Source organism: Camelus ferus, chromosome 21 (assembly GCF_009834535.1).
Source record: "Camelus ferus isolate YT-003-E chromosome 21, BCGSAC_Cfer_1.0, whole genome shotgun sequence".
NCBI classification, from domain to species: Eukaryota; Metazoa; Chordata; class Mammalia; order Artiodactyla; family Camelidae; genus Camelus; species Camelus ferus.
Genome location: NC_045716.1, coordinates 16,457,571 through 16,484,034, shown reverse-complemented (window position 1 = coordinate 16,484,034; position 26,464 = coordinate 16,457,571). Strand labels below are relative to the sequence as shown.

General features: G+C 36.8%; 1 protein-coding gene, 1 long non-coding RNA gene and 1 other non-coding gene across 17 annotated transcripts in view; 1 reads left to right on the top strand and 2 right to left on the bottom strand.

Annotated features, from left to right (window-relative positions):
- Positions 1-3,324, bottom strand: part of LOC106728590 — a 41,532-nt gene extending 38,208 nt beyond the window's left edge. For all 15 annotated transcript variants that reach the window (XR_004313913.1, XR_004313917.1, XR_004313915.1 and 12 more), the window contains exon 1: positions 3,125-3,324. This is a non-coding gene — a long non-coding RNA (uncharacterized LOC106728590). The remainder of the gene's footprint in view (positions 1-3,124) is intronic.
- On the bottom strand, positions 2,237-2,361 carry LOC116658866. The gene has a single exon (XR_004314156.1). It is a non-coding gene; the product is annotated as a U6atac minor spliceosomal RNA (small nuclear RNA).
- Positions 3,325-3,439: 115 nt separating the features above from the next.
- Positions 3,440-26,464, top strand: part of NUF2 (NUF2 component of NDC80 kinetochore complex) — a 28,051-nt gene continuing 5,026 nt past the window's right edge. The window contains exons 1-13 of the mRNA XM_032463841.1: positions 3,440-3,563; positions 6,910-7,052; positions 8,251-8,325; positions 9,231-9,307; positions 9,815-9,876; positions 10,928-10,929; positions 15,944-16,039; positions 17,213-17,286; positions 18,623-18,719; positions 19,618-19,680; positions 22,095-22,232; positions 24,220-24,360; positions 25,370-25,545. Coding sequence (XP_032319732.1) covers positions 6,930-7,052; positions 8,251-8,325; positions 9,231-9,307; positions 9,815-9,876; positions 10,928-10,929; positions 15,944-16,039; positions 17,213-17,286; positions 18,623-18,719; positions 19,618-19,680; positions 22,095-22,232; positions 24,220-24,360; positions 25,370-25,545 — 1,124 coding nt within the window. The 5' untranslated portion in view covers positions 3,440-3,563; positions 6,910-6,929. The remainder of the gene's footprint in view (positions 3,564-6,909; positions 7,053-8,250; positions 8,326-9,230; positions 9,308-9,814; positions 9,877-10,927; positions 10,930-15,943; positions 16,040-17,212; positions 17,287-18,622; positions 18,720-19,617; positions 19,681-22,094; positions 22,233-24,219; positions 24,361-25,369; positions 25,546-26,464) is intronic.

The following is a 26,464-nucleotide window of genomic DNA, read 5'->3' as shown; positions in this document are numbered from 1 at the left end:
CTAAAAGCAAAGCAGAAACAACTATTTGGAAATCCTGTCACTTAAAAAAAGGCTTTTAAATTTTAACCAAAAGTACTTGCTACTACAGGAGCACCACTGGAATTAAAGTCCTAGTTGCAGGCTGCCATGGTCTCACTGAGCATCCCACCTTGTCACTCAAGGTCTGCTCAGTCCGTACAGGCCTGACATCCAGCCTCTAAAGTGTAGTCTAGAAATGGAACATGGAATTTAAATTAGGAAAGGAACGGGCATAAAAATTGCAAACGCATGTGCATGTTAAATGTTTGAAAAATACCTTTCAGACTACTCTGGCCACCTGCTGATAAGGAGAGAAGCTGAGGTTGAGGAAGGAGATAGTTTTGAGAAATCACTGAAAGTTGTAAGACAGGGAAACGACAATTGGTAAAGGATTGTCAAGAACTGGGGTGAGCTGAAGCTATAGGCCAAGACCTGTTGTATTGTCACCTTGTGTTATTTTCTTCAGGGTGTCCAGCTGGGGATTTATGGGTTTTGACAGGCACCTGGGTCAGAGGCAAGGGACACGGGGAGTTTCGATATTGATAAACCATGTAGTCTAGGCTGGAAAGGGAGGTAGTGGCAGGAGGGCTGACAGGGAAAATGAAATATAAGACCAGATACAGAGCAAGTGAGGGTTTATAGGTATAAGAAAAAAAGATGCTACAGTTACGAGGAATGCTAGAGTCTAACTTTCTGCTGCAGGTAATGTCTTTATGGATGATGACAAAACTCTAGAAAGTCTAGGCTGAGATTTCTGGATTCCTGACGCCCTGTCCTCCACCTCACAATGACCAGTAACAGACACCTGAATTTTGAAAAATCAGATCTACCCTTGTAATGGAGATACGTTGAATAAATACCCATTAGTTTTTTTCCTTAATTTTAATTTTATTGTAACTATCAATTTGCCATATCCACAGTAAAATTACACCCTCAATAAGCAATTATTATATTGTAGATACAGTCATCCTGATCTTCCTTCACCTCACTGTTCTCTCTATATGTGGTCCATTCTATTCTTGGTTTACATATGGGCCACGCTCTCCTTATCTGGACTCTTAACGATGGTTCAGACATTTATTGAGCACTCACCACTTGCCAGATATATACTACCAGGAAAGTATGTACATAATAATCGTCAAGATAACAGCTAACACGTACCATGTGCTCACAATTCTGCCAGACACTTTACACGAATGAATCCATTTAATCTTCATGACACCCTATAAATCAGATATTATCGCTATTTTAAAGATGCACAAACCAGTTTAGTTAGGTTAAACAACTTGCCTGAGTCCAGATAGAGAGTAAGCAGTGTGATGAGGGATTTAAACTCAGCTCTTTCTGACTCAAGAGCTAAGCTCTCAACCATTATTTTCCCTGATTCTAAGAAGATACAGCCTAATGGAGTATGCGCATATACAAGTTATCAGTTTGATCTGGTAAGTGTCAAGGAAAAAGGTCTTTTTTCTCTCCTTTCCTCACTGACTCAGTATTAAAAAAAGATTCTGACTTTGAGAATTACATCAGTGACTGGACATAGAAAAGGAAAAAGAAAGCCCTAAACTACTAGATACGAAACATATTTTTATTTTGAATCAGTATAAATTTCTATATCAATAGGTATAGATTTCACTCCCCACAACAAAGAATTTATGTCTTTTAAAGTATAGTCATTATTTTTTTTCAGCGAAGACAGGAGTTATGTTTTATTCACGAATGTGTTGCACAGTACACAGTACTGTGTTTGATACAATAAATACTTTTGATTGATTGACTACATGAGTAAATGAGTGACGATTACAGTTAACAAGTGCTACAGACGGCTACAAAGGAAATGGGTTAATATTGGCTGGAGTTACTGTAGAGGGCTTTGTGTAGGGCTAACTTTCTATTTTTTTATTTTATTTCATTTCATTTTTATTTTTATTTGAAGTGCTGTCAGTTACAATGTGTCAATTTCTGGTGCACAGCACAATGTCTCATACATATACATACATAAAATTGCTTTCATATTCTTTTTTATTATAGGTTACCACAAGACACTGAATATAGTTTCCTGTGCTAAACAGAAGACATCTGTTTTTTCATCTATTTTATATATAGTAGTTAGTATCTGCACATCTCGAACTTCCAACTTATATAGTAGTTAGTATCTGTACATCTCGAACTTCCAATTTATCCCTTCCCACCCTCTCTTCCCTGGTAACCATAAGTTTAAAAATGATGGTTAGATGCCACAAAGTAGGTGGCAATGCCTTAGCGCGGTATGCATGTTGTCAGGCCCAAGGGCTTCTTTCATCCTCCTCAAGGGGAGTGCAAACGTTCTCTCCTTTCATACACGTGTCTACTTACAATACAATCTTCTTAGCATTATTTTTCACTTGATTCGGTCCAGACTTCCCACCCAATACATCAGCCTTACTAGATGATACTGTACCCTGTAATCCGATGCAAGTCCTATTATGGCCTCAAGTGCCCCAAGCCATAATAAAACTAAATGGCTTTTCCCCCTGACAACTAGGTTAGTCTAATATTCTGCTGCAAGACCCTGATTTGTCATCATGCATGTATGAGGTGCCCCTCATTCATGCATTATCTGAGTTCAACTCACTTGGGGACAATTGCAAGTCTCGAGAACAGTTCAGTGTTAGGAAGGACTGGGAGTGCCTGGCTCCTGAGGAGGGATGAATCGAGGTAGGATGAAGCTAAGACCAGGAGACCTGGATCCTACCCTGGACAGTGCCATTACTGTACAGCTGGCAACATATCACTTCTGAGCCCGTTTCCTTGCCTGTATAAGTGAAAGGATTTGACCAGATGAACCGTTAGGTTGCTCCCACCTCTTGGAGTTGTGCTTACCAACGCTGAATCAGATGATATGTCCAAATCCGCGTTATGCTACTTGTGAACTACTGTGCACAGGTTTGGCCCGGTTGCATAATCTCCCTGATTTAATCCTTCATTTGGTAATAGTATCTATTAGTCTCCTCACCCTTTTTAATGAAGCTCAACTGAGATAATGCTTATAAGCATCTAACACAGATGCTCACGCTCAGTGCTCAAAAAATATCTGCATTATTATTACTCTGAGACTCTGACTTACCCTGCCCCATCGAGAGCTCCCAGTCCTCTTTCCCTCGTCAACTTGAGCTTAGCTCAAGTCTCCAGAAACGCTCCATTTGCTTTTGCACTTCAACACGGACCCGGAAAGTGCTCCAAGGGGCTCAGGGAACTCCATAGCAACCCCGGGCTCCTCTCCCAAACTGCGGCGCCCCCACTTCCTGTGGAATCGAGGTCCGACTAGACGCCAAGTCCACGAAAAGTGGTTCCGCCTGAAGCAACTCCGGCAAAAGCCGCCTAGAGTCTATTGAGCCCAACCGGCATCCGGCGAGGCCGGCAGGAAGTGGGCGGGGAGAGACGGGGCGGGACTTCCAGTTGGAGGCGGCAGGTTTGAAAAGTGACAACGGTCGGTGTTCTCTGAGTCTTGACTTCGCCTGAAGCTGCTCGGCGGACTCGCCGCCCTCCCGTGGGCGGCTGCTGCGGTAGGTGAGCGCTGACAGACCCTGGCGGACGGAAGGAGGGAGACCGAGTGCGCCTTCTCGCTCCGGAGGGGCCGGCCGGGGCCCGGACGCCGGGCCCGGCAGGGTTTTCGTTGGGCGCAGGGCCGGGGAGGAGGCTGGGGAAGCGAGCCCCTGGGAGGTGGGGGCGAGCTCAGAGGTCCTTTTCATTGGATTTTAGTCCACAAAGCAACCTGAGCTCAGTTCCTACAAAACTAATGGGTGTTGTCCGGTACAGCGTAGATTGTGGGAGAAGAAATTTCAGCTGAGGCTGGCCAGTTAAAACTTGCATTTATATATACTATAACTCAGTTACTTGGTAGATAGTGGGGTTGCAGATGCTGGTCAGCTTTATGCAAATCTTCGTTGCTCAGACATCGCTTAACCAAAGCCAAAGCCAAGAATCAAAAGGCAAAAATGTCATACTAAGTCCAAAAGTCAGAGGAAGAGAGCGATGTATGTGTGGCGCTATGCGTGCGTAGCACGATCATTTCCCCTGAACGAATTCAGAAAACTTTTTACTTAAGTTTTTGAAATTGGGCGTCTTTTCGGTTTGTTTTTGTTTAACCTCTGCTTCCTAGGATTTTGATTTCCCCTGTTTAGTTTATTGCAGCAAAACGAAGTGCCTACAGTTTAACAAGTGTTTTTTCAATACCTACTGTGTGCAGGATACTGGTGGTGCAAATAAATGAGAAACCGAAGGGGTAATTAGCAGTAAATGCCTGTTACTTGGTAGGCAGTCTGAGGGTCACTTTACATATATTAGTTCATTTATATACTTTATCCCGCCAAGGAGCTCGGACTGTGTATTGGAAGGCCTCTCTCCCCCTCCTTCCCACATCTCCCCCTCTGTCCTTTAACCTCCGTCTCCTCTCTGTTCCACTCTCCCTTCCTCTCCACACACACGTGAATTAATTGGAACTGAGATTGTACTGTCAAAGAAAGAGAAACTGGATATGGGAGATGATTCCAAAAGGGAAATTTGGGAAACGTCTTGGAGGAGACTAACTTGGAGCAGAAAATTTATTAAGTTATTAAACCGTGGAAGGTTTTAGAAACCGAGCAGAAAAACTTGAATTTGATGTGACGGGAAGAGCAAGTAATTAAAGTATTTTTGTAAAGATGTTACATGATGCATTTGGTGTTTTATACGGATTAATTTGATAGCAGAGCATGCAAGACTTTAAGAAGAGAGGGATGTGCAATAATAACTTATGAAGATATTTTATGTGTCTTTATCATGATAGAGGTATCTGATCCAGATATAGCTTCTTTTGGAAATTTGACTTTTTCTGCAGCCTTTCTTTGGGCAAGTCTTTTTATCAAAGACTTTTAAATCTTTGACTTAGGTGAAAATATAGAATGCATATTTATGTTACAAAGAACATATATAAGGTGTCAGAATCTGGATTCAAAAAGATTCTGGCTGTAGAATGAGAACTTAGAATTACAGAATTCAGTAATAGGAAATGCAAATCCTTGCTAAAGGTTCATATCATCAATTATGAAAGAAGAACATGGAGAAGTCCTGGCTTGATATCGTATCACTGGGCTACACTGAAGAAGTTCTGGGAGTTTCAGTCGATCACATATGTATATTTGTCAGTGTTACCGTAGCACGGGATCGACAATGACCATTGCCAACTGTATTAATATTCTGCCCTAGGCAGACCCTGTCTGGAGTGTTGTGTTCAATTTGAGCATTACATTTTAAGAATATATTGACAAAAAAGTTTTAGAAGAAAGTGGGTGGAATGGGGGGGTAGAGTATAACAAGGTCGTATGAAGAGTGGCTATTAAATTATACACACCTTAGACAAGAGAGGGCTAAATAAATGTGATGGCTTTTTCACGTTTTTGAAAGTGGAGTCATGTAAACGGGGATTAATATAGTCTATGTAGTTGCCATGACTAGAAAAAGGACGAGTAGGTAAGGGTTACAGTAAACAGATTTCTACACAGTATGAGGAAGAGCTAACTGATTATTAGAGCCATACGAAGGTAGAAAAAAGTGTCACCTTGAGACTTAGTGAATTCTGTGATGTTTGTAAGTGTTCAAGCAGAACTGGGAAGTTACTTGTTAATCATCTTTTAGAATGGCTTCCAACATTTGTCAGAGTTTAGGCAAGTAGCTGAAGTTGCTTTTTAATCCTAACATATTAGGAGCCTAAAGAAATAGATCTCCAGAATTGTGGGTCATTTCGGTTTGTTTGCAAAATTGAATAAATTCACATTGGATTCCTGGGATCCCACTGCTTCCCTAGGGAGTAGGGGACCCGTAGGTGATAAACCAAGTGTTGTTAGCTGAGTGGCTTCTACTGCTGCTGCTTCTTCTGTTACTACTGCTATTCTGCTGGGAACAGCTAAAGATAGGAAGAAAACGAAAGTGTCTTAACTCACCGGGAGCTCACAGTGTAGTGCCAGAGTTCTGTAAACATTATCACAATGCACTGTGGCAAGTATTATAACAGAGTCCAGTGCTAGTCTAGGGTGGGATTTCCTAACCTCAGCATTATTGGCATTTTGAACTGAATAATTCTTTGGTGTTGGGTGTCTGGCGTACTGGCGTATGCATTGCAGGATGTTTAGCAGCATGTTGGGTCTGCTCCCACTGGATTCCAGTAGCATCCGCCTCTAGTATGACAACCCAAGGGGTCTCCAATGTGAGAACTGCTGCTCCAGGGGAACACAGGTGGGACTATCTCACTGTCTGAGGATGTTAGGGGAAGTGGTTTCTTGTTTTATTTATTTATTTTTTAAGTTCTCTCTCTGGTGATTGGAATTCCTGCCAATTACAACTATTCTATTCTTACTCTTATTTTTTTTCTGTTCTTACTTACATCTGAAACCTTATTCATCATCTCACTGTGTGTACATTGAGTAGAATGTCAGAGTACAGTTTTATTATTTGCCCTATATTGCTATTGTTTGTATATAGATTCTGCTGATAGTGTTGCCTATATATCTTGCTTTGAGGATTAATTCTCAGGGTAGATCTTATTATTAAACTCTGTGTCTCCCAAATTTAAAAAAGAGAAGCATGGTTCATTTCTGTTCAACCTAAGTCTTCTCCCATGTTAAGGAAAACAGCATTAGGAAAATGAGAAGATGACTGTGTTGCTTTCGACTAGAAGTTATTTCAGGAAATATGTGTGTGTATTTGTTTTTAATGTTACCTTACTAGGATATTTGATTATTTGATGATAGTTAACTTTACTATGAATATAGTTCAACCTTGGCTTGTTAATTTTGTCCTTAAATTTGTCAGCTTCCAGATAATGAGAATTGCTGGTTGTGCCATGTTTCTGATCTTTGTTTTTAATTCCTTCAGACTAGCAGGAGACTCCGAAGATGGAAACTTTGTCTTTCCCCAGATATAATGCAGCTGAGATTGTGGTTCATATTCGAAACAAAATCTTAACAGGAGCTGATGGTAAAAACCTCTCCAAGAATGATCTTTCTCCAAATCCCAGGGTAACATGCCGTTGTGTTTGTCTGTGGTTGATGTTATTTGAAAAGAAATTAAACTACTAGGTCTATAGCATGTGGAGACGGGACTGTATTTTACTATTTGACATAGGCTAGCGATTTTAATCCAGAGAAAATCTCTCACCTAGTGTAATTTAAAAATAACATTAAGTTTTTATGTGGGGCAGCTTCTACATTCACATTAGGGATTCAAATCTTTAATATAGTTGTTTTCTTCAAAAAAAAAAAAGGCTTCTAAACCATAGACATATTAAAATATATTAAATTTTTTTATTATTATTGGAATAGTGGTCTGAGGGCACCATTTATTGGTACAGCATAAAGAAACTTACTCTAGGTGGTTTCCAATCACAAAAGTGCTTACAGTCTTCTTTAGAAGCTTACAGACTAATTTTCTTGCATTATGTCCCAAGGGAGAATTGACTTGTTTTGACAGACATTGTTCTTTATATCTTTAGTTATTAAATGCAAAAATGAACTATTTATGTGTCACAGAAAATCCCAAAGTCTCCTTCCAGTTTCCTGTGTTCATTTTGAAGTGGTAACATAATAAAACATGTTTAGTGATGTAGAACTAAAACTATTTGATCTCAGTGCCTCTTTAAGTTTTAAAATGGAATAACATCAGACTAAAGAAGCTTGTATACAAATCAGAAGAGGTTCTGTGGGCTAGTATTAGGGAATCACTGATTTAGAAGATAAAACTTAAAAATCTCCTATTATCCTATTAAATTTAAACCTCCTGGGTCATAGTATTCACTTAAACTTTAACATCTAACTCATCTTAACCTTAACATCTGAGGCATCAAACAAGGTTTCCCAAGATCTTTTTTAAAAAAGTACACCTTCAGTGTGCCATTTTTGCCACATGCCTGACAACGTGTTTTGAAAGACTAACTCTTTTTCCATTTCCCAATGTGGATGGATTACCTGGATTGGGTTTGAATATACTTGCTATCATTCGTCTGTAAGCTTAAACAACTGATCTCATTGGCTATTTATTACATATGATCAAGCTGATAAGTATATAAGTTGCTTCAAAATTTGGAAAAATTAGGAAGTACTTCAAGGGAAGTGGAGTAATTTTGTCACCCTTTTCTTCTTTGTGTCTGTTGCCTGCAGTGCTGGACAGTAGTGGTGGTAGTGATGCAGCAGAGTGTTAAAAGTTATTTTTCTCTTGCAGCCTGAAGTCTTGCACATGATCTACATGAGAGCTTTACAAATAGTATATGGAATTCGACTGGAGCATTTTTACATGGTGGGTTTCAGATGAGGAACAGAATGTTCTTTTGCTGCGTTTCTCCTGCTCACATTGTGTACTGTTTTCAGGACAGGAAGTTCTTGACTTCACTTTTCACAAAATCAAAGGCTTATATAAAATTAATGTCACTTATAAGAGAATCTTGGGCATAATAAAGGTATACGTTGATAGCTTTAGTAAGAAGAAAACTATAGTAAAAGAGACAAATTACTGATGCTATGCAGTTATTCGCAGATTTATAGGTTTGTCCACAGAGGCTGTAATAAGCAACAGCAAAGTTTTCACAGATACTGTTCTCTTCTCAGAATGGACCCCAAATTAGAGTAGGAGATGTGCACTGAGATTAAAACAGTTGAAATAAAGCAGTTGAGCTTTTAGCAAACTAAGTATTTCTAGGAGGAAGATCATTTTCTTAATCTTTTTTTTGCTAAAATCAGGGCATCATCTGAAGATGCACTGGAAGTGTAATATCTGTAGAATCTCACCAATATTACATATTATTTAAAAATCAAAGGCTTTGCTACTTATTTGCTGTGAAACCTTGCTAAGTTAATTTCTTGGTCTATAAAATAGGGGTAGTACTCTGTCTTAGCGTTGATATAAAAATGAAGAGAACATATTTAAAACGCTTAGCATAGTACCTGATATTTAGTAAATGCTAACCATTATCCCTTTAGTTTTTCACTCATTTAAAAAGTCTTTATTGAGCACCCACTGTGAACCTAGCATTATTAATATTAATGACAACTCTATAGTTTTGTGCTAGGATCTGTGTTGTTTGTTTTTATATTGATAAGTTAATACATTTTGATTTTAATCTATGACTAAGGTTTTTTGAGGTTGAAGATTTTTCTTTTTTCTGATCAATGTCTAACTTGGATTTTGCGATTTATTACATGTAGATGCCAGTGAACTCTGAAGTCATGTACCCACACATAATGGAAGGCTTCTTACCAGTCAGCAATTTGTTTATTCATCTGTGAGTAGAGTCATGATTTTCTTTGTTCACTTTTGTATTTACATTACATTAAGCTTTCTTAATAATGTAATTTTCTTTGGGAAGGAGTTTCTACCATTTTTCTTTCCACTCTATTCCATAAATATTCAAAATTATACATTGTCAGCAAACATACCTGCGTTCACCTGTGGCACTTTCAATTCTGCTTTCTATTGATATATTAAGAAGTTGTGAGTTAAAACTGTTGGAGGGTTTTACATTCTTGAAGAGTCCTAGTACCTCCAAGAGTGTGTGTTGTTTACTAGAATCTGTAACTATACGTTGGTGTTAGATGAATACTTGTATAATACACAGAAAGACCAGATTTTAGTGATATAGGATTATGTATTGTCGTAGACTTCTGACTTGGTCCTTTGACATTGAGAAATATATCCAGAAATGTTCTTGAAAATAAAACGTTTATGTCCTTTGGCTTTGTAGTAATTCACAATACACTTCTCAATATTCTTCCTCCGTTTCATCTTCAAGGGACTCGTTTCTGCCCATCTGCCGGGTGAATGACTTTGAGATTGCTGATATTCTGTATCCAAGTAAGTGAGAATTTAAAAGGAATTTTAATGTTTAGTTTCAATCTAACATTTTACCTTTCCATCAATAAATGTTTAAAAAAAAAAGACTTCAAAGAAATTGGATCTAGAAAGTGTATCTAATCCTCAAGGATGTTTTTTTTTTATATCCTATTATTGGAACTTTTTTCCTTTGTAAAGCCACAGAAAAGCTGTTTTTCTGATTGGTTTTTCTTAACTCCTTACACTGGAAAAATTCCCTGTAAATCAGAATATGAATACAAATAATACACAAGCTTGGTGTTTCATAGTTGGATAGTGGCTTCATCATACCACTTTTATCAAATGTAATAATTACTTTTTACCATGAAGAAAATACCTTTTAGCACTGATAATAGTCACGTTATCTTAAAATGTAAAATTCTCCTAACTTTGTGTCAATTAATTCGTTTGACTGATTCATTTGATATTTGTACATCAGATTATTTCATGTTGCAAGATACTTGTTGTGCTATTTAAAAATTTGTTTTTTATCCTCTTTTGGATCTCCTGCTTTTGTTGTTGTTGTTGTTTATTGTCATATAATTTACTCAAAATGAAAGTTCACTGATTTTAAATGCATAGTTGAATAAATCTTAACAAATGTATGTAGTTGTATAACCACGGCCACATCGTGATCCCCGAACGTTCCCCCATAACTCTTCATAGTCAGTTACCTTTGGTGATCTCCTTTTACCTGCAGCCACTGATCTGCTTTCTATCACGGTAATTTTTTGACTTCTCAGAACTTCATGTAAATGAAATCACACAGTCCTTAGTCTTTTGTGTCTGGCTTCTTAACTTAGCATAAGGCCTTTTGAGATTTGTCTGTTATTGCATTTATTAATACTTAATTTCTTTCACTTTGGAGTAGTATTCTGTTGTAAGTATATACCACAATTTGTTAATCCATTGTCCAGTTGAAAGACATTTGAATTGTTTCCATTTTTTGACCATGATGAACAAAGTTGTTGTGAACATTAACACACAAATCTTTCTATGTATACGTGTTTTCATTTCTCTGGGTAAATATTAGAAGTAGAAATGCTGGTTCATGTAGTAAGTACATGCTTAATTTCTTGAAAAACTGCCAAATTCTTTTTCAAAGTGGCTATATCATAAAGTGCCTGCATTATTACCCGCAGTATGCGATAGTTTCAATTGCTCCACATCCTCCCTGGACTTGATATTGTAAGGTTTAATTTAAGACATGCTAGAGGCTGTCTAGGTGTGTCTCACGATTTTAATTTATATTTCCCTGATGACTAGATAACAATAAGCATATTTTCATATGCTTATTTGCTATCCATATATCTTAGATGAAGTGTATATTTGAATCATTTGCCTACTTTTTAAAAATTGAATTGTCTTATTGAGTTGGAAGCCTTCTTCAGATATTTTGGAAACAAGTAGTTTATCAGATACATGTTATGTAAATATTTTCTGTTAGTCTGTTACTTGCCTTTTCAATTTCATAACTGTCTTTTCAAAAACAAAATATATTTAATTTTAAGGATTCTAGTTGATCAACTTTTTTCTTCTATCATTCATGAAACTATTTTTTTTGTTTTATTTTATCAAGGAATCTTGTCCTCAAGGACAAGATTTACTCTTATATTTTGCTATACGCATATCGTAGTTTCAGCTTTTATTATTTAGTGCTTGAATTTTTACATGTCATTAAAGGTTCTTTTTTTTTTTTAATGCATATGGTTATCAAATTATTCTAGGGCCACTCCTTGAAAAGATTATCATCCATTCCCCGTTGAATTACCTTGGCACTTTTTGTCAAAAGTAATTAATCAACCACTACACATCTATTAGAATGGCAAAAATCCAAAACACGGACAGTACAGAATGCTAATAAGGATATGGAGCAACGGGAACTCTCATTCATTGCTGGTGGGAGTGCAGAATGATACAGCTACCTCAGAAGGCGGTTTGTCAGTTTCTTACAAAACTAAATGTTTTCTTACTGTACAATCCAATAGTCATGCTCCTTGGTATTTACCCGAACATGTTGAAAGCTTATATCCACACAAAAACCTGCACACAGATCTTTATTGCAGCTTTACTCATAATTGGCAAAACTTAGAAACAACCAAGATATCCTTTCATAGATGAATGGGTAAATAAATAAGTACATCAGGGCAGTGGAATATTATTTAGTGCTATAAGGAAATGAACTATGAAGCAATGAAAAGACTTCCAGGAATCTTAAACACGTATTGCTAAGTTTAAGAAGCTGATCTGCAAAAGCTATTTACAATACCATTCCAATTATATGACAATCTGGAAAAGGCAAAACTTAGGGAGATAGTAAAAAGATCATTGTTTTCCAGGGGTTGGGGGGAGGGAAGAATGGAATGCCAGGGCCCAGAGGATTTTTAGGGCAGTGAATCTGTCTAAAATGGTGGATACATATCATTATTCATTTGTCAAAACTCATAGAAAATGCAACCTCAGGAGTGAACCCTAATGTGAACTGTGGACTTTGGGTGGTAATGATGTGTCAGTGTAGGTTCATCTTTTGTAACAAATGTACCACTCAGGTGGGGGTTGTTAATAGTGGAGTAGGCTATGCATGTATGGGGGACAGAGTATATGGAAACTCTACTTTCTGCTCAGTTTTTCTGTGAACCTAAATCTACTCTAAAAATTCTACTTTAAAAAGAGAAATATGCTCATACTCATATATATACACACACACACACACACACACACACACATATGTATGTATATATATGTGTGTGTATTTCTGGCTTCACTCTTCTGCTCCATTGATCCGTATGTCTCTTCACACCAACCATACTACCTTGATTACTTTAGCTTTATAGTAAGTCTTGAAATCAGTTGGTGTAAGTCCTATAACTTTGTTCTCTTTTTCAAAATGCTTTTAATTATCCTGATCCTTTTGCATTTCCATATAAACTTTAGAATCAACTTGGTCACTTTCATACCTGCCCCCTCCTCACCATGGAATTTTGACTGAGATTACTTTGAATGTATAGTTCACTTGAATAATTGACAGCTTGATAATATTGAGTCTTCTAATCCATGTGTATATCTCCATTTATTTAAGTTGTCTTTAATTTTTCACAATGTTTTATAATTTTCAGAGTATAAGTCTTATATACATTTTATTAAACTTATCCCTAAGTACATCAAATTTTTAATGATATTGTACATTTCTTTAGTTGAATTTCTGATTGATTGGTTAGTGCTAGTGTAGAGAAACAATTGATTTTTATATATTGATCTCATTTCTAGTAGATTTTTTTTTGTAGATTCCTTAGGGTTTTCTACATTGGCAGCCATTATTTGAGAACAAAGACTTTTCCAGTCTAGATTGTATTTTGTCTTTTTCTTTCCTTCTGCAGTGGCTAGGACTTCTAGTGTAATGTTGAATTAAACTGTTGAGAGCAGGCATCATTATCTTGTTCCCAGTCTCAAGGGGAAAGCATTCTGGCTTTCATCAGTAAGGATAATGTTAGTTTATAGGGTTTCCTTAGATGGCCTTTATCAGGATAAGGAACTTCTATTCCTAGTTGTGTCATGAATGGGTGTTGACTTCTGTTAAATTCTGTTTTTGCATTTAGTGGGAAAATCATGTGGTTTTCTCTTTTTCGGTCTAGTGGATTATGTTTGATTTTTGAATGTTAAACCAATTTTGTTGTATTCAGTATGAACCCCATTTGGTTATGATACATTATGTGTTTTTAATAGATTAATGGATTTGATTTGCTAATGTTTTGTTGTGTGTTTTTTGTGATGATGTTCATGAGGGATATTGGTCTGTAATGTCACTGCAGTGACAGATTTGGATTATCAGGGTGTTGCTGACCTCTTAGGATGAGTTTAGAAAGATTCCCTCTTTCATTTCCAGGAACAGTTTTATAAAATTTGTATTTCTTAAATGTTTGGTAGAATTCACCAGTGAATCTGTGTAGGATGGTGTTTTTTTCTGTGGGAAGGTTTTAAATTAATTCATTTTAATAAATAAAGGGCTACTCTGGTTGTTTATTGCCAGAGTTCCTGAGTGAGTCTTTGTAGTTTACCTTTTTCAGCGAGTTTACCCATTTCATTTAAATGGGCAAATTTATTTACATAAAGTTGTTTATAATTTTCCTGTATCATTTTCGTAGTCTTTGGGGTCAGTAGTGATGTCCCCTTTCTGATTTTGACATTAGTAATTTGTTTCTTCACCCTTTTATTTTCCCCTGATCAGTTTGTTTTCTGTTTTATTGAGTTTGTGCTCATTGTTATTTCTTGTTATTTCATGCTTGCTTTGGGTTTGTTCTTCTCTTTTTTCTTCCAAGTTTTTTAAAGGTAGAAGCTGAGGACATCAATTTGAGACCTTCTTTCCTAATGTAAGTGTTTAGTGCTATGAATTTCCATTTTGCCCTGCTTCAGCTGCATCCCACAAACTGATTATAGATGGTTTCTTGTGTGTGTGTGTGCATGTGTGTGTGTGTGTGTGTGTTTGAGTGCACATGTGCACATGCATTTTGGATTAAAATTTAAGCTCATCTTCAGTAGGTTAGTCTATGGTCTTCTTTTGCTTCTGGGATTGAGGCCACATCCCTCCTGAGGTATATTTAGCTTTTGACAGTTATTCCAGGGTTAATATTGGCTAAAGATCACTTTTTAATCTTAATTCCTAATTTTGGTAGTTCTTGGATCACGTATATAGTTTAATTTAGACTAAAAATCCATATGGCGATAGGCCCAAGGTTCAGAATTCTCAGGGGAGATTATTTCCTCACTAGAGACAAGGCTGAGACAGTAGTAGCTTTGCCATTTCCCTGTGGTGGTATGAGAGATTTTTCTTTCTCTGATCTACCATTTCACGAAGGATGTAGCCTCTCTAGAGTCCCACTTCTTGTAGGGATCTCAACTCCAATTACCTGTGTCATGTGGGTCCAAGGCATCATCAGCTGTTTGTAAATGGAAGTTAATCATCCAGACCATTTGCTTACTCAGCCTGGAGTTACTGTCTCTTGGTTCTCTGCATGTCTGGCTGTTTTTACTAAGACTCTTTATCACAAGCTTTCAGCAGTTTGATTATAATGTGCCTTCTGAGGACTTTCTGTTTGATTTTTCCCCTTACTTAGATTTGCTCACTTCCTTGGATATGTTCATAGTTTCTATCAAATGTGGGAAATACTCAGCTATTTTATAGAAGGTTTTCATTCCATTCCTTTTTTTGGACTCCAGTTACACATTTGTTGTGTCGCTTGATTTTGTCCCTCTGCTCTTGGGAACTCTGTTCATTTTTTCCCTCTGGCCTTCACTTTAGACGCTTTTGTTGCTGTGTCTTCAATTTCACTAGCCCTTTCGTCTGTAGGTCTGATCTGCTATTAAGCCTCTACAGTGTATTTTTCATTTTAGATGTTTTATTTTTCAGTTGTAAAAGTTGGATTCAGGTCTTTGTAAAACATCCTTTCTCACCTTATAATGCTGATTCTTTTTTTCTACCTTCTTGAACAAGTGGAATATATTTATAGAATATGTTTATAAAGGCTGAATCAGGAAGAGCTTTAATAAATTCTGGTTGCTTTGGTCTCTCTAAACTCTAAACTTTATCTTCATGACTCAGCAAAACCCATGAGTTCTGTTTGTGTTCTCCCTCCCTGCAGCACAACCTGAAAATTCTCGTAAGTGGTAGGCTGGTACGTTAATAGGGTTCACCTCATTTATTTCTCTTGGGGACTGCTGTCATATATTGCCTGTTGTTCAGTGTCCACAGTGTGTTGCTTTATATATTTTTTTCTGGTTTTCTGGTTGTCTAAGATGGGTTAGTAAATCTGGGCCCTATTGTTCTCATGGGCAAAAGTGGTTTCTATTTTTTTTTTTTTTTTTGATTATTGATGCTAAGATAATTCTGATCTTTAAGTTAGGGCAGATATCCTGCACTGTGGTTAACTGGCATACACACATTTTTATTCTATATAGTATGAGCAGAATATATGGTGGGAGAAGATGAATTTTCATTTTTATGTTACATGGTTTCGAAGCTTTATTGAAAGAGCATTGCTTTCTATTTTAGAAGGCAAAACGGACAAGTCGATTTTTAAGTGGCATCATCAACTTCATTCACTTCAGAGAAGCATGCCGTGAGACCTATATGGAGTTTCTTTGGCAATATGTAAGCTTCAAGTATATTGTGGGTCACATACCTGATCAGTAACATCATTTTGAACTACTAATCTGTTTTGAAATCGTTGTCACAGATACCTAATTGTTTTATGGACATTAGGATCAAATTTATATATTATATGAATTGCAGATTTTTAGTAAGCTTATCTGAGAGTGAGATTTTCTTCTTTATTTGGCATCATTAGGGAGAGGTTGGACTTTTTTGTTTTAATCTCGTAGCTGAGACTCCTTTTCCTATGTTAGGAAATGCAAGAGAGGAGCATAGTGATAACCATATTTTTTTTCTTTGAAGTTTGATAGATAATGTAGTGTTCTTCAAATTATTAAGGTGTTCGAGGTTTATATTTGCTTTCTAAATAATGGCCTAATTAAGTGTTTTGTTTTGTTTATCATGCTTGCCCAGCATTGCATTATAAGATTCAGTCCAAGTAAATCACTTTCACAGATAGAAACTCATTTTGTCAACAATTTAGAGAATTTGTAAGACTATGGGTCATCTGTGTGACCTGTTCCCACCTGTCCTCAGTTTTGGGGTACCATACTTTTAGAAAAGCACCCAAGTCACACTAGAGTGCTAGGACTTAAGCAGCTGAGCTATATGGAGAACTACAGCCTTATTCAAATTACATTAAGCTTATACCCCTGAACATCACATACTCTCCAAAACTTACACTTGTCTGTGCCAGCACATACAAACACACGATTTTGCTTCGCTAATTTCTCATTTTTTAAGACACAGCTCACACATCTGTCATTTCTGTGAAACCCTCTGTGACGCTCCTTTGCCCAAGTTGGATTGGATGTCATTGTATTCAGTCCTGTAACAAGCTGTTTTGTAGTTTTATATTTGTTTTTCTGACTCTTCAAGGAGATTGAACTACTTAAGCCCAGGAATTGTAAGTTAGTCCTTTCTTGGGAATTTTTCCCGGTACTTAGCATAATGCCTAACTGTGCTAAGAACTCTACATTTGTGTGTTGAGTACGTAAAGAAATTCCTAATTCACTTATGATGCCTGATTCTTTCTTAAATTTCTTAGTTCTGATGGTGAAAGTTGTAGAGTGAGTAAGCATTTCGCAGCCTGTACTGGTAGATATTTTAAAAAATACTTCACTGATTATATTGAAAAACACTAACATGGAATTATTAAAATTGCTTTAATAGAAATCTTCTGTGGACAAATTGCAGCAGTTAAATACTGCTCATCAGGAGGCGTTAATGAAATTGGAGAGACTTGAGTAAGTAGGAGGTTTACAAATAAAACAAATGCAATTTCAAAATGCAAACTGAACGTAAGTAGTATTTTACAACCTATAGTTTACTGTTTTATCTTCCTTACTAACTAGCAGAGTATTTAAGTTTACCTTTTCTGGAAAAGAAAAGCTAGTTTTTCTTCTTTCTCTTAATGCATAATGCATTCTTTGACCTTTTTGTTGTTGTTGTTGTTGTTGTTAGCGCATTAGCCAGCGATGTTTAAAGCCGTTAACTGACTCTCCCAAATTATATCTGGAGGTATTATCTTATGTACCTGAGTAATAACTGACCGGATTCTCTTTCTTCCTTCAGATCGGTTAATTCTGTTAACATTTTTATTCCTTCAACAGAGGTTTTCTTTGTTTTGTTTTGACTCAAAGGAGAAAGAATCATTTGAGGGCTATGATTTCTTGGCCTTATATATATTGATTTTGAACAGAAGAACTTTTTATCCCTTCTAATTTGTTGATGTCTTTGGGTTTATCTATTTTAGGTGAGATCTTTTTTCAGCCAGCCTTGGCGTAAATTGCCTTTAGAGACAACAGTAAGCTGAAAAGACTGGGAAAAGGAGTTAGATATTAAAATTTAACATGGTAAATTTACCATAAACCAAGTCAAAAGAGAAGTGACAGACTGGGATTTGGGAGAATATTTGCTACATATGCAGCAGAGCATTACCATCTCTAATAACAAAGCCTAGTATTCCTAATACACAGAGATCCCCTACAGACTGACAGGAAGGAAGATAACAGAAAAATGGGCAAAGGCTATAAATAGGGACTTTACAGAGGAAGAAGGGCAGATAGCTCATTAAAAACATGTAAAGACTGTTAAGCTCACTAGCAGTTAGGAAAGTGAAAATTAAAATAACAATTCTATACTATGTTTCAAAAACTAAAGTTGAGAACGTTCATAAGGAAGAGACTAGAATGTGTGTAAGTGCTCTTGGGAAGGATTAGCAGAGCACAAGAAGTGGGTGATGCGGGAGGGGGCTGTGGGGAGAGGAGGGCCCTGGCAGAGGTGGGGAAATCAGCACTGAGAGTAAGAGTGGACTTGGGAGGGGTAGGTGTGCGCACAGATGAGTCAGTGCATAGGTTTGGTGGCAGGAAATTGAAGGAACTCATCTGATGTTTATTTTCTCTGGGTACCAGGGGCCAGTTCATCAATTTAAAATCGCTGTCATGTGGAAGGATAGGAATTCAGAAACATGAGAGCAGATGGCTTTTTTCACTTAAGTTATTGGAGGGCAGAGACTTTTTTTTGGCCATTCAAGGTTAAGAACCTGATGTGTGTAATTTTAATCTATTTTGCTGTGTTTAGCTCTGTTCCGGTTGAAGAGCAAGCAGAGTTCAAGCAGCTTTCAGATGACATTCAGGAGCTGCAGCAGTCGCTGAATCAAGAGTTTCGTCAAAAAACGGTATCTGTTGTTAGACACCTTAAACTTTTTCGAAAAGGTTTCTTTGTAGATGTGGAGGGTCTAAGAGCACATTACTTTCAATTATTAAAGAAATAGAGAATATCACTGTGTCCGCTTTTGCCCCTTATAATGGATATATACTTCTGTCATCCAGGTCAAACCATGATTATTTCTTTATGTTGTCGAAGTTATACGCTGTCTTGTTGACTAGAATTTTTTACGATTTTTCTGTGTCTAATCCTGATGTTTTCAAACTGTGCATTGAGGCACCCTGGATGCTGCAGCAAACCCTCAGGGGTGCTTCAGGAGATTTTAAATTTTAAAGGGAAACAAGGGCATTCAGCATTATCAGACACTGCTTCAACTTCTAGCTCGAGGAATTTCACAGTTTCAATGTTAACTCATGTTACCTTCCTTTCGTGTCTTTGTGAACCTGGGGCTTTGACATTTGCTATGATAAAAAGCAAATGTTATGTGAAAATCATCATGCAACAGGAAATGAGAATTGTCTGGGTCCAGTGATTCTAAGATTTGTGAATTTGTGCTGTGCCCAGTTTATGCAGTACACACATCCAATTGGAAGTAGTTGTGGCTGTTTAAAAATAAAATAAAAATGTTATTTTTCTTTCAGTTTGTGTGTTTTACTTTTTCAAAGGGCTGCTAAGCTGTTAAGACATAAGTCCTTGCCCAGTTGTTTGGATTTAACTACTTAACAAAGGGGCTGTTAGGTGCTTCTTTTGGCCGTAGGGTCATCACGAACAGAGAAAGTTTGAGAATATCTGGTCTAGTCCGTTTAAGTCCTCTCCTTTGTTACTTTTATTTTATGAGAAAGCATTGAGTGGCTAAATTTAAATCTGTCTTGAACCATTCTAAAGCAGCTGTTTGTTTTTTTACTTAGATAGTGCTTCAAGAGGGAAATTCCCAGAAGAAGTCAGATATTTCAGAGAAAACCAAGCGTTTGGTAAGCATCTTTTCATTTAACTAGCATTTAAGGTTTGAATCTTTTTGTGGAGGAGTATTTTAACTCTGTGTTATTGTCAAATGTTTCTCTCTTTTTCCCTTAAAATGAAACTAATTCAAATTTTTAAAATTTAAATATAATGGGTGACTGTTATTTTAAAAAATATGTAAATGCAGACGTGTACGGTGGAAGTGAAAATCACCTGAAAGCTCACTGCACAATCAGCAACATGTCATCGGTTACATTTCTCTGCAAATGTGCCAGTACGTGTGTACTTTTACATAAGTGATACTATACTCTGCATGTCTCAAGCCTGCTTTTTTTTTTTCACTTTACAATATGGTATAAATAGTTACAATGTCATTATAGACCCTCATTTTCATAACTGCATGTGGTTGTGCGTTCTATGATGGACCTTAATGTAGATCCTTTTAGTGTCCTGACAGACAATCACATTGCTTCTAATTTCTTTTGCTGTTGAACAATAGTGTGTGTGTGCTACATGCCTACACATGTGCATATATATTTGTGCACCAGGATGATGTTTATCTTCAGGTGGATTCCTAAATGTAGGATTTCTGGGTTAAAGGGAATCACACTTAAATTTGGCACACACTGTCAAGCTGACTTCTAAAAGATACCAATTTGCACTCCTACCAATAGAATGTGAGAGTATTCCTTTTACTACATCTTTGTCAAAATTGATGTTTTTATGTTTTCTTTTTCTTTTTTTCTTTGTTACTCTTATAGGAAAAAAACCCCTCATTTTAATTTTGATTTTTTTTTTTCAAAGTGATTTTGACCACCTTATTCAGTGGCTTGTTACTATTTTTCACTTTGTGAACTACCTGTTTATGTTTCTTGTGTATTTTTTTTTAACTCTATGAATTAGGGTTATTAATTTTATTTGTCTTTCAAATTTATCTTTTTTTCCTGTTAGAAGGTTTATGTTTTTATTTAGTATAATTTCTAAATATAGCCTTCATGGTTTTGGCTTTAATTCCATACATGGAAAGATCTGCCTTTATTCATTTCTCTCTGTTCCAATCTATATTAAAACAAAATCACTTTGTAGTTATAATATCAAATTTAGACTTTTTGTAAAGGGAAGGAAAATGATGAAAGTCAATGCTAATGAAAGGAAAATGATCTTTAATTTTGTAGGGCATTAAAAGAATAGGTAATGTCATGGTTTGCTAAATTTTAAGAGTAAAATAACAAATATATTGTTTTAGACATTCAGCTTTGGTCTCTGAGTTAGTTGATCAAAAAGTAAAAACTTTAAAAAAATTTTAGTTAAAAATAATTTACACAAACTACACAAACCATACAGTAATACACTCCTGTTATAAAATATTCAAATGACACACACACACTCACACACATACATACATATACATACATAGAGAGAGAGAGAGAGAGAGAGAGAGAGAGAGAGAGAGATGAAGGGCCCTCTCCCCTCTCTTCTTAGCCCACTAGAGGTTACACCTTTCCAGTCCTTTTTCTGTGCTGCTACGTGCACATTTATAGGTTTATATAGTCATTTGTTGCTATTTTGTTATGCTGTTTTCATAGGGACAGGTTTGTGTTCTATGGAGATCAGTGAATTTATTCTTATTCTTAAATTTTTTGGCAGTCTTTCCTTCATCAGTACATAGAGTTATAGGGTGTCCCAAAATAATGTAAATGTAATTTTATCAACTAATACTTGGGAAGGAATTTCTTTTTACATAATTTTAGATGTACAGAAAAGTTTTAAAAGAATTCTCAGATACCCTTCACCTCAGCTCCTAAGTGGTCTGAAGTTGAGGAGCAGGAAGTCTGTTTTAGTTACTAACCATGGATTGAGTACCTTGCCGGTGCTATTACTTTCTCTGGGTTCTGGTGGAGCAGAGCTAACTGTGTACAACCCCAAGTTGCTCATTCAGTTCAGAAACATGTTAAGTGCATAATTATGGTAGTGCATGTACAATAACTATCCTGTTTATAGAAGGAATACAGAGGAAGCAGGAGCAGGCTTTTCAAGGGTTAGTAGAAATTCACACGCAGTACAGGAAGGGGATGATGATACTCAGGAGGACCGTGCTAAGAGGGAGAGATCCCTTGTAATTGTGCAAACATAAGACTGCCTAGTATTACTGGATTGTGGGGTATAGTAGGAAACTGGGGGAAGATGACACTGGAAGGGAGACTCAGAGCTGCATATGAAGGATCTTGCGTGTTGCACTAAGGAGCTTGATCTTTGGCCTATGGACAGATGTGAGCAGTCAGGCAGGGGAGTGGTGTGGTCATAATTTAACTTTACCCCCATTACAGCAAGCATAGACCCGATTTCTTTGTTCTTTTCCATTATTATACTGGCAAATCAGCAGTTTTATTATTATGCCTTACATATAAAAATCTTTTCTCAACAGAATGAACTAAAATTGTCAGTGGTTTCTTTGAAAGAAATACAAGAGGGTTTGAAAACAAAAATTGTGGATTCTCCAGAGAAGCTAAAGAATTATAAAGAAAAAATGAAAGATACAGTCCAGAAGCTTAAAAATTCCAGAGTGAGTTTTCTTTTTATTTTAATGCTCTTCTATCTTTTTTTCTTTTTAGCAACTCTTGTTTAATCATGTGTTAATTTTTTAATTTACAGATTACCTATACATCTCTTCCTCTTTAGCTTTTTGCCCTTGTCTTTAATTTTTAGCTCTTTTCTAAAGTGGATGTAGGGAAACGAAATATAATTTCAGGACATTTGTTAAATTATGCAACTAACTTTTGAGTCTTTGCCCTGGGTGATCAGAACAGAAATGACCTGTCCTCATGAGGCTTAGTTACTTTATTTTAATGGAGAAAAGTATTAGACAATTTTATAATCAGTTATATAATTACAAATTATAATATGTATTAAGAAAAAGTATAGGATGTACATGTGTAGGGGCCGGAAGTATATAGGAATTCCCGGAACCTTCTATTGAATTTTGCTGTGTACCTAAAACTGCTCTAAAAAATAAAGTCTATTAAAAACACCAAAAAGAGAAACAAACAGACAAATAAAAAAATAGTATAAGGTGCTTTGAAATAGCATAATGAGAGTAGCCTAATTTAGTATTGTGGAAATCAGAGGTGGGGGTGGGAAGGAAGTGGAAATTTATGCTGGCATCTGAAGGATGAACAGAGGTTATCATATAAACTTATACTTGGAAGAGCATTCAAGACGGAAGGAACAGCATACGCAAATTCTATGAGGTAATAGGAGTAAGTTATATTCAAGGAAGAAAGCATGAAGTATAAGGAGAGAGGCATGAAACAATGATGGAAAAATAGGCAACAGGCAGATTATTCAGGGTGCTGGCTTTTATCTTAAGAGCAAGGATGTACCACTGGTTGGTTCAAAGCGGGATGTTGGAACATGGTATGATTTATGTTTAAAAAGATTATGGGTTACTATGGGAGATGGGTTGTGGTAGGGTGGGACGGAAGTAGAAGTGGGTAGACAATTTAGCATCCTTTATGAGGAGGTTTTTAAACCAGTAATTAAAAAAAAAACATTTCTGGTTTGTCTCTGGATTTGTTATTTAGGTCATTCCTGATGATCAGGAATTATCACAGAATAGACAAGGATTACTAGAACAGAAATGAGAGTTCCGAAATAATAAACAATTCTGGTTCAACTGGCTGTTCATCTAGAAGAAAAGGGAGTTGAGTCTACACCTTGTAGCATTTACAAAAATGAATTTTAATTGGATTAAAAATGAAACAAGTTTAGAAATTTTAGGAGAACATTTATATTATCTTGGATGGGATAGAATTTTAAAATTAAGATTGGAAACCCAAAAGCTATAGCAAGAAGTAGACCTGTGCATGTAGTGCATATGACAGATAAAGGGATTATATCCATGACGTGCAAAAATGCAAAATAGTCTTTACAAATTAGTGAGAAAAAGACAACTCAATGGACAAATGAGCAATAATATGATTAAGCATTTCACTGAAGACAAAATCCAACTAGTTAATAAGGTGGGAGGAGGGGTAGGCTACTGGGGAAAGGAAAGAAACCTTTGTATTATGCAGTGCTTATGGTTAACATATGTTCATTTCCTAATTTTAGAAGAATTCATCTCTTTGAAAGAATTAGCTGTAGTAATAGTGATATAATAATAGTTACTAGACAAATGAATAGGAAGATTATAATTGGTAATGTAATTGCCCAGGAGTGATCAGGAGTCGTTTTCAGCATTAGGAGAAATGAACTCCTTTAAAATCGTCATGAATAACCTTCGGAGGGTACTTCAGTGAATGGTTTAGAAAAATTATGGCAGTTCTTCTTCTTTGTTCAAGGATATTTGGCAATTAGGAAGCATAATTAAATGTGCTCAGACACACGACAGTAATACTGCTTTGTTACTGACCTAGAAACTTAATTGTTCCCTGCTCTTAAGCTTTCAGTATTGAGTACAGAAATTGTTTAAGAGCAAACAAATTGACATACTGCAGTTTCATAAAGATGAGTGTCGAAGTGGTTTCCGTGTTTTTCTTTTTCTTTCAAAGCAAGAAGTGATGGAAAAGTATGAAATCTATCGAGACTCTGTTGACTGCCTGCCTTCTTGTCAGCTGGAGGTGCAGTTATATCAAAAGAAAATACAGGACCTTGCAGACAATAGGGAAAAGTTAACCAGTATCTTAAAGGAGGTTTGTACTATGTGGAATTTTTATGTCTTTACTGTGTAACAGTTTGCTGTAGTCCCTTGGGTTTGCTTTTACTTTCTGTTGCTGTTTTCCTACAGAAAAGCAGGATCTGCAGCGTAATAGATGCGGCACCGTGTATGCTCAGAAATAAAGCGCTGCTCTTTTTAAACATTGCAGTAGCAGACCCATTTTAACGTTCAGATGGAAAGAGTAATAAATTAATTAACATAGCATATTGCCATGTAAATTGTGGGGAAAAGTCATGAAATTTTGAACTTGTTCTAACAGTTGGCAGTGATCTTCTAGTCAGTGAGCAGCAAGTCCCAACGTACTGCCTCGCACTGTAGCCGGGATCTCTAAAGAGACGTAAAGTTTATGGCACCGATCTGCCCTGAATGATGATGGAGAGCTAATGCCGACGGCTTTGAGTCTCTCAGGCTAGAGACTTGGAAATCCTTTTCACTTCTTAACTCTATCATCCTAATCCAGACTGTCCCCGGGATCACTAACATAGCATTTGGTAAAATTTCTTTTTTGAGGAAAGAGAGGGTTAGAAGGTGAGATTGCCTGAGCTGTTCGTCCCCACCTACATACTCCCCTCAACTGCCATCAAGAGTCAGCAAAAAAAGACTGAGATCCACTGCTTTTAATTGCATCTGGGGTCTCCCCTTTTCTCTTCATTCCTACTGCCTTAGCTCAGACCCACACCCCCTCAATGTAGCCTGTTGGCTGATCTTACTAATATGTCCCTCCATTCCAATCCTTGCTGGTAAAATGCCGTGATAGAAACACCTCTCCAGGTGTCAGGTTCTTTCTCAGGATCCCTAGTGCCTTCCTGACATCTCTTCTGTTCAGTCTGCATTCTTGTTCTGGGCTTTCAGCGTTTAAACAGTTGTATCGCATTTTAAAATTGTGTTTTATTATATATAGCTCACCTTCGAAAATAGTCCTTCATTTTGTTTATAAATCCTAATTGGTTGTATTGACTTTAAATACGTCTCTTAAAATATAGAGCCTGAACCTGGAGGACCAAATTGAGAGTGATGAGTCAGAACTGAAGAAATTGAAGACTGAAGAAAATTCCTTTAAAAGACTGATGATTGTGAAGAAGGAGAAACTTGCCACAGCGCAGTTCAGAATAAACAAGAAGCATGAGGATGTCAAGCAGTACAAACGCACAGTGATCGAGTATGAACTTATTTTCAACTTGATGCATTGGAAAGTAATTAGGAAAACCTAATACATTTTTCCCCCTAAGATTCCAAATCTCCTATGATGTCAAAAAGCTATTCCGCCTTTAGGTGACTAAAATGGATGAGTTAACCATGAATCTTATCATGCTGCTACGTCTAGGCTTAGAGGTGTTTTAGGTACGAGTTTTGTTTCTTTTCCAGATACCACTCTAATTCCTTCGCATAATTCTTCAGAAGGGTTCTGGCGCTACTGCTTATTTCAGTGTACTGTAGAGACAGTGGCCTGAGCTGTATTAGAACGAATCAGCCGGTTCTTCTTACTGTCTAGCTCTGTAACATTATAGGATAGTCTGAGAAAAAGTCTTATTTTTTTATTAAGGTAGGAAGTCATACTTTGCTAAACATTTTGTTGTTGTTGTTGTTGTCGTTTTTGGCCACTATGTTGGGGCATTTCCTTGGCAGAGTCTTCTTCCCATCATTTCTAAGAATGTGTTTTTAGAATAAATGCCCCAGGCGGGTCTATGAGATGTCACTGTTTCAGCCTAGGGGCTCGCCTGAAGATTTCCTTTGCTCTTCCTCGTGCAGATAAAGAAAAAGGGCAGAACCGAGGGTTTTAACTTGTTGCCAGGCTGCCTTGCAGCAAAGTTGTGCTGATTCACACTGCCAGCAGTACATGGGTGAGCACAACTGGGGAGATGTGACTTAAGACCTTCATTTTAAATAACAGCTTCTGTGTGTAAGAGCGCACTGTGTGCCGTGGCATGAGTACAGGGCCACCCTGGGGTTTTCATCTGTTTGCTTTCATATCTTGAGAAGAATTTTAGGTGTGTCAATCAAATATACAGAGTCACACTCAAAATTAGAGTTAAACGTTTGGCTTTTTAGATGCTTAAGAGGAGTTACAATTTAGCCGT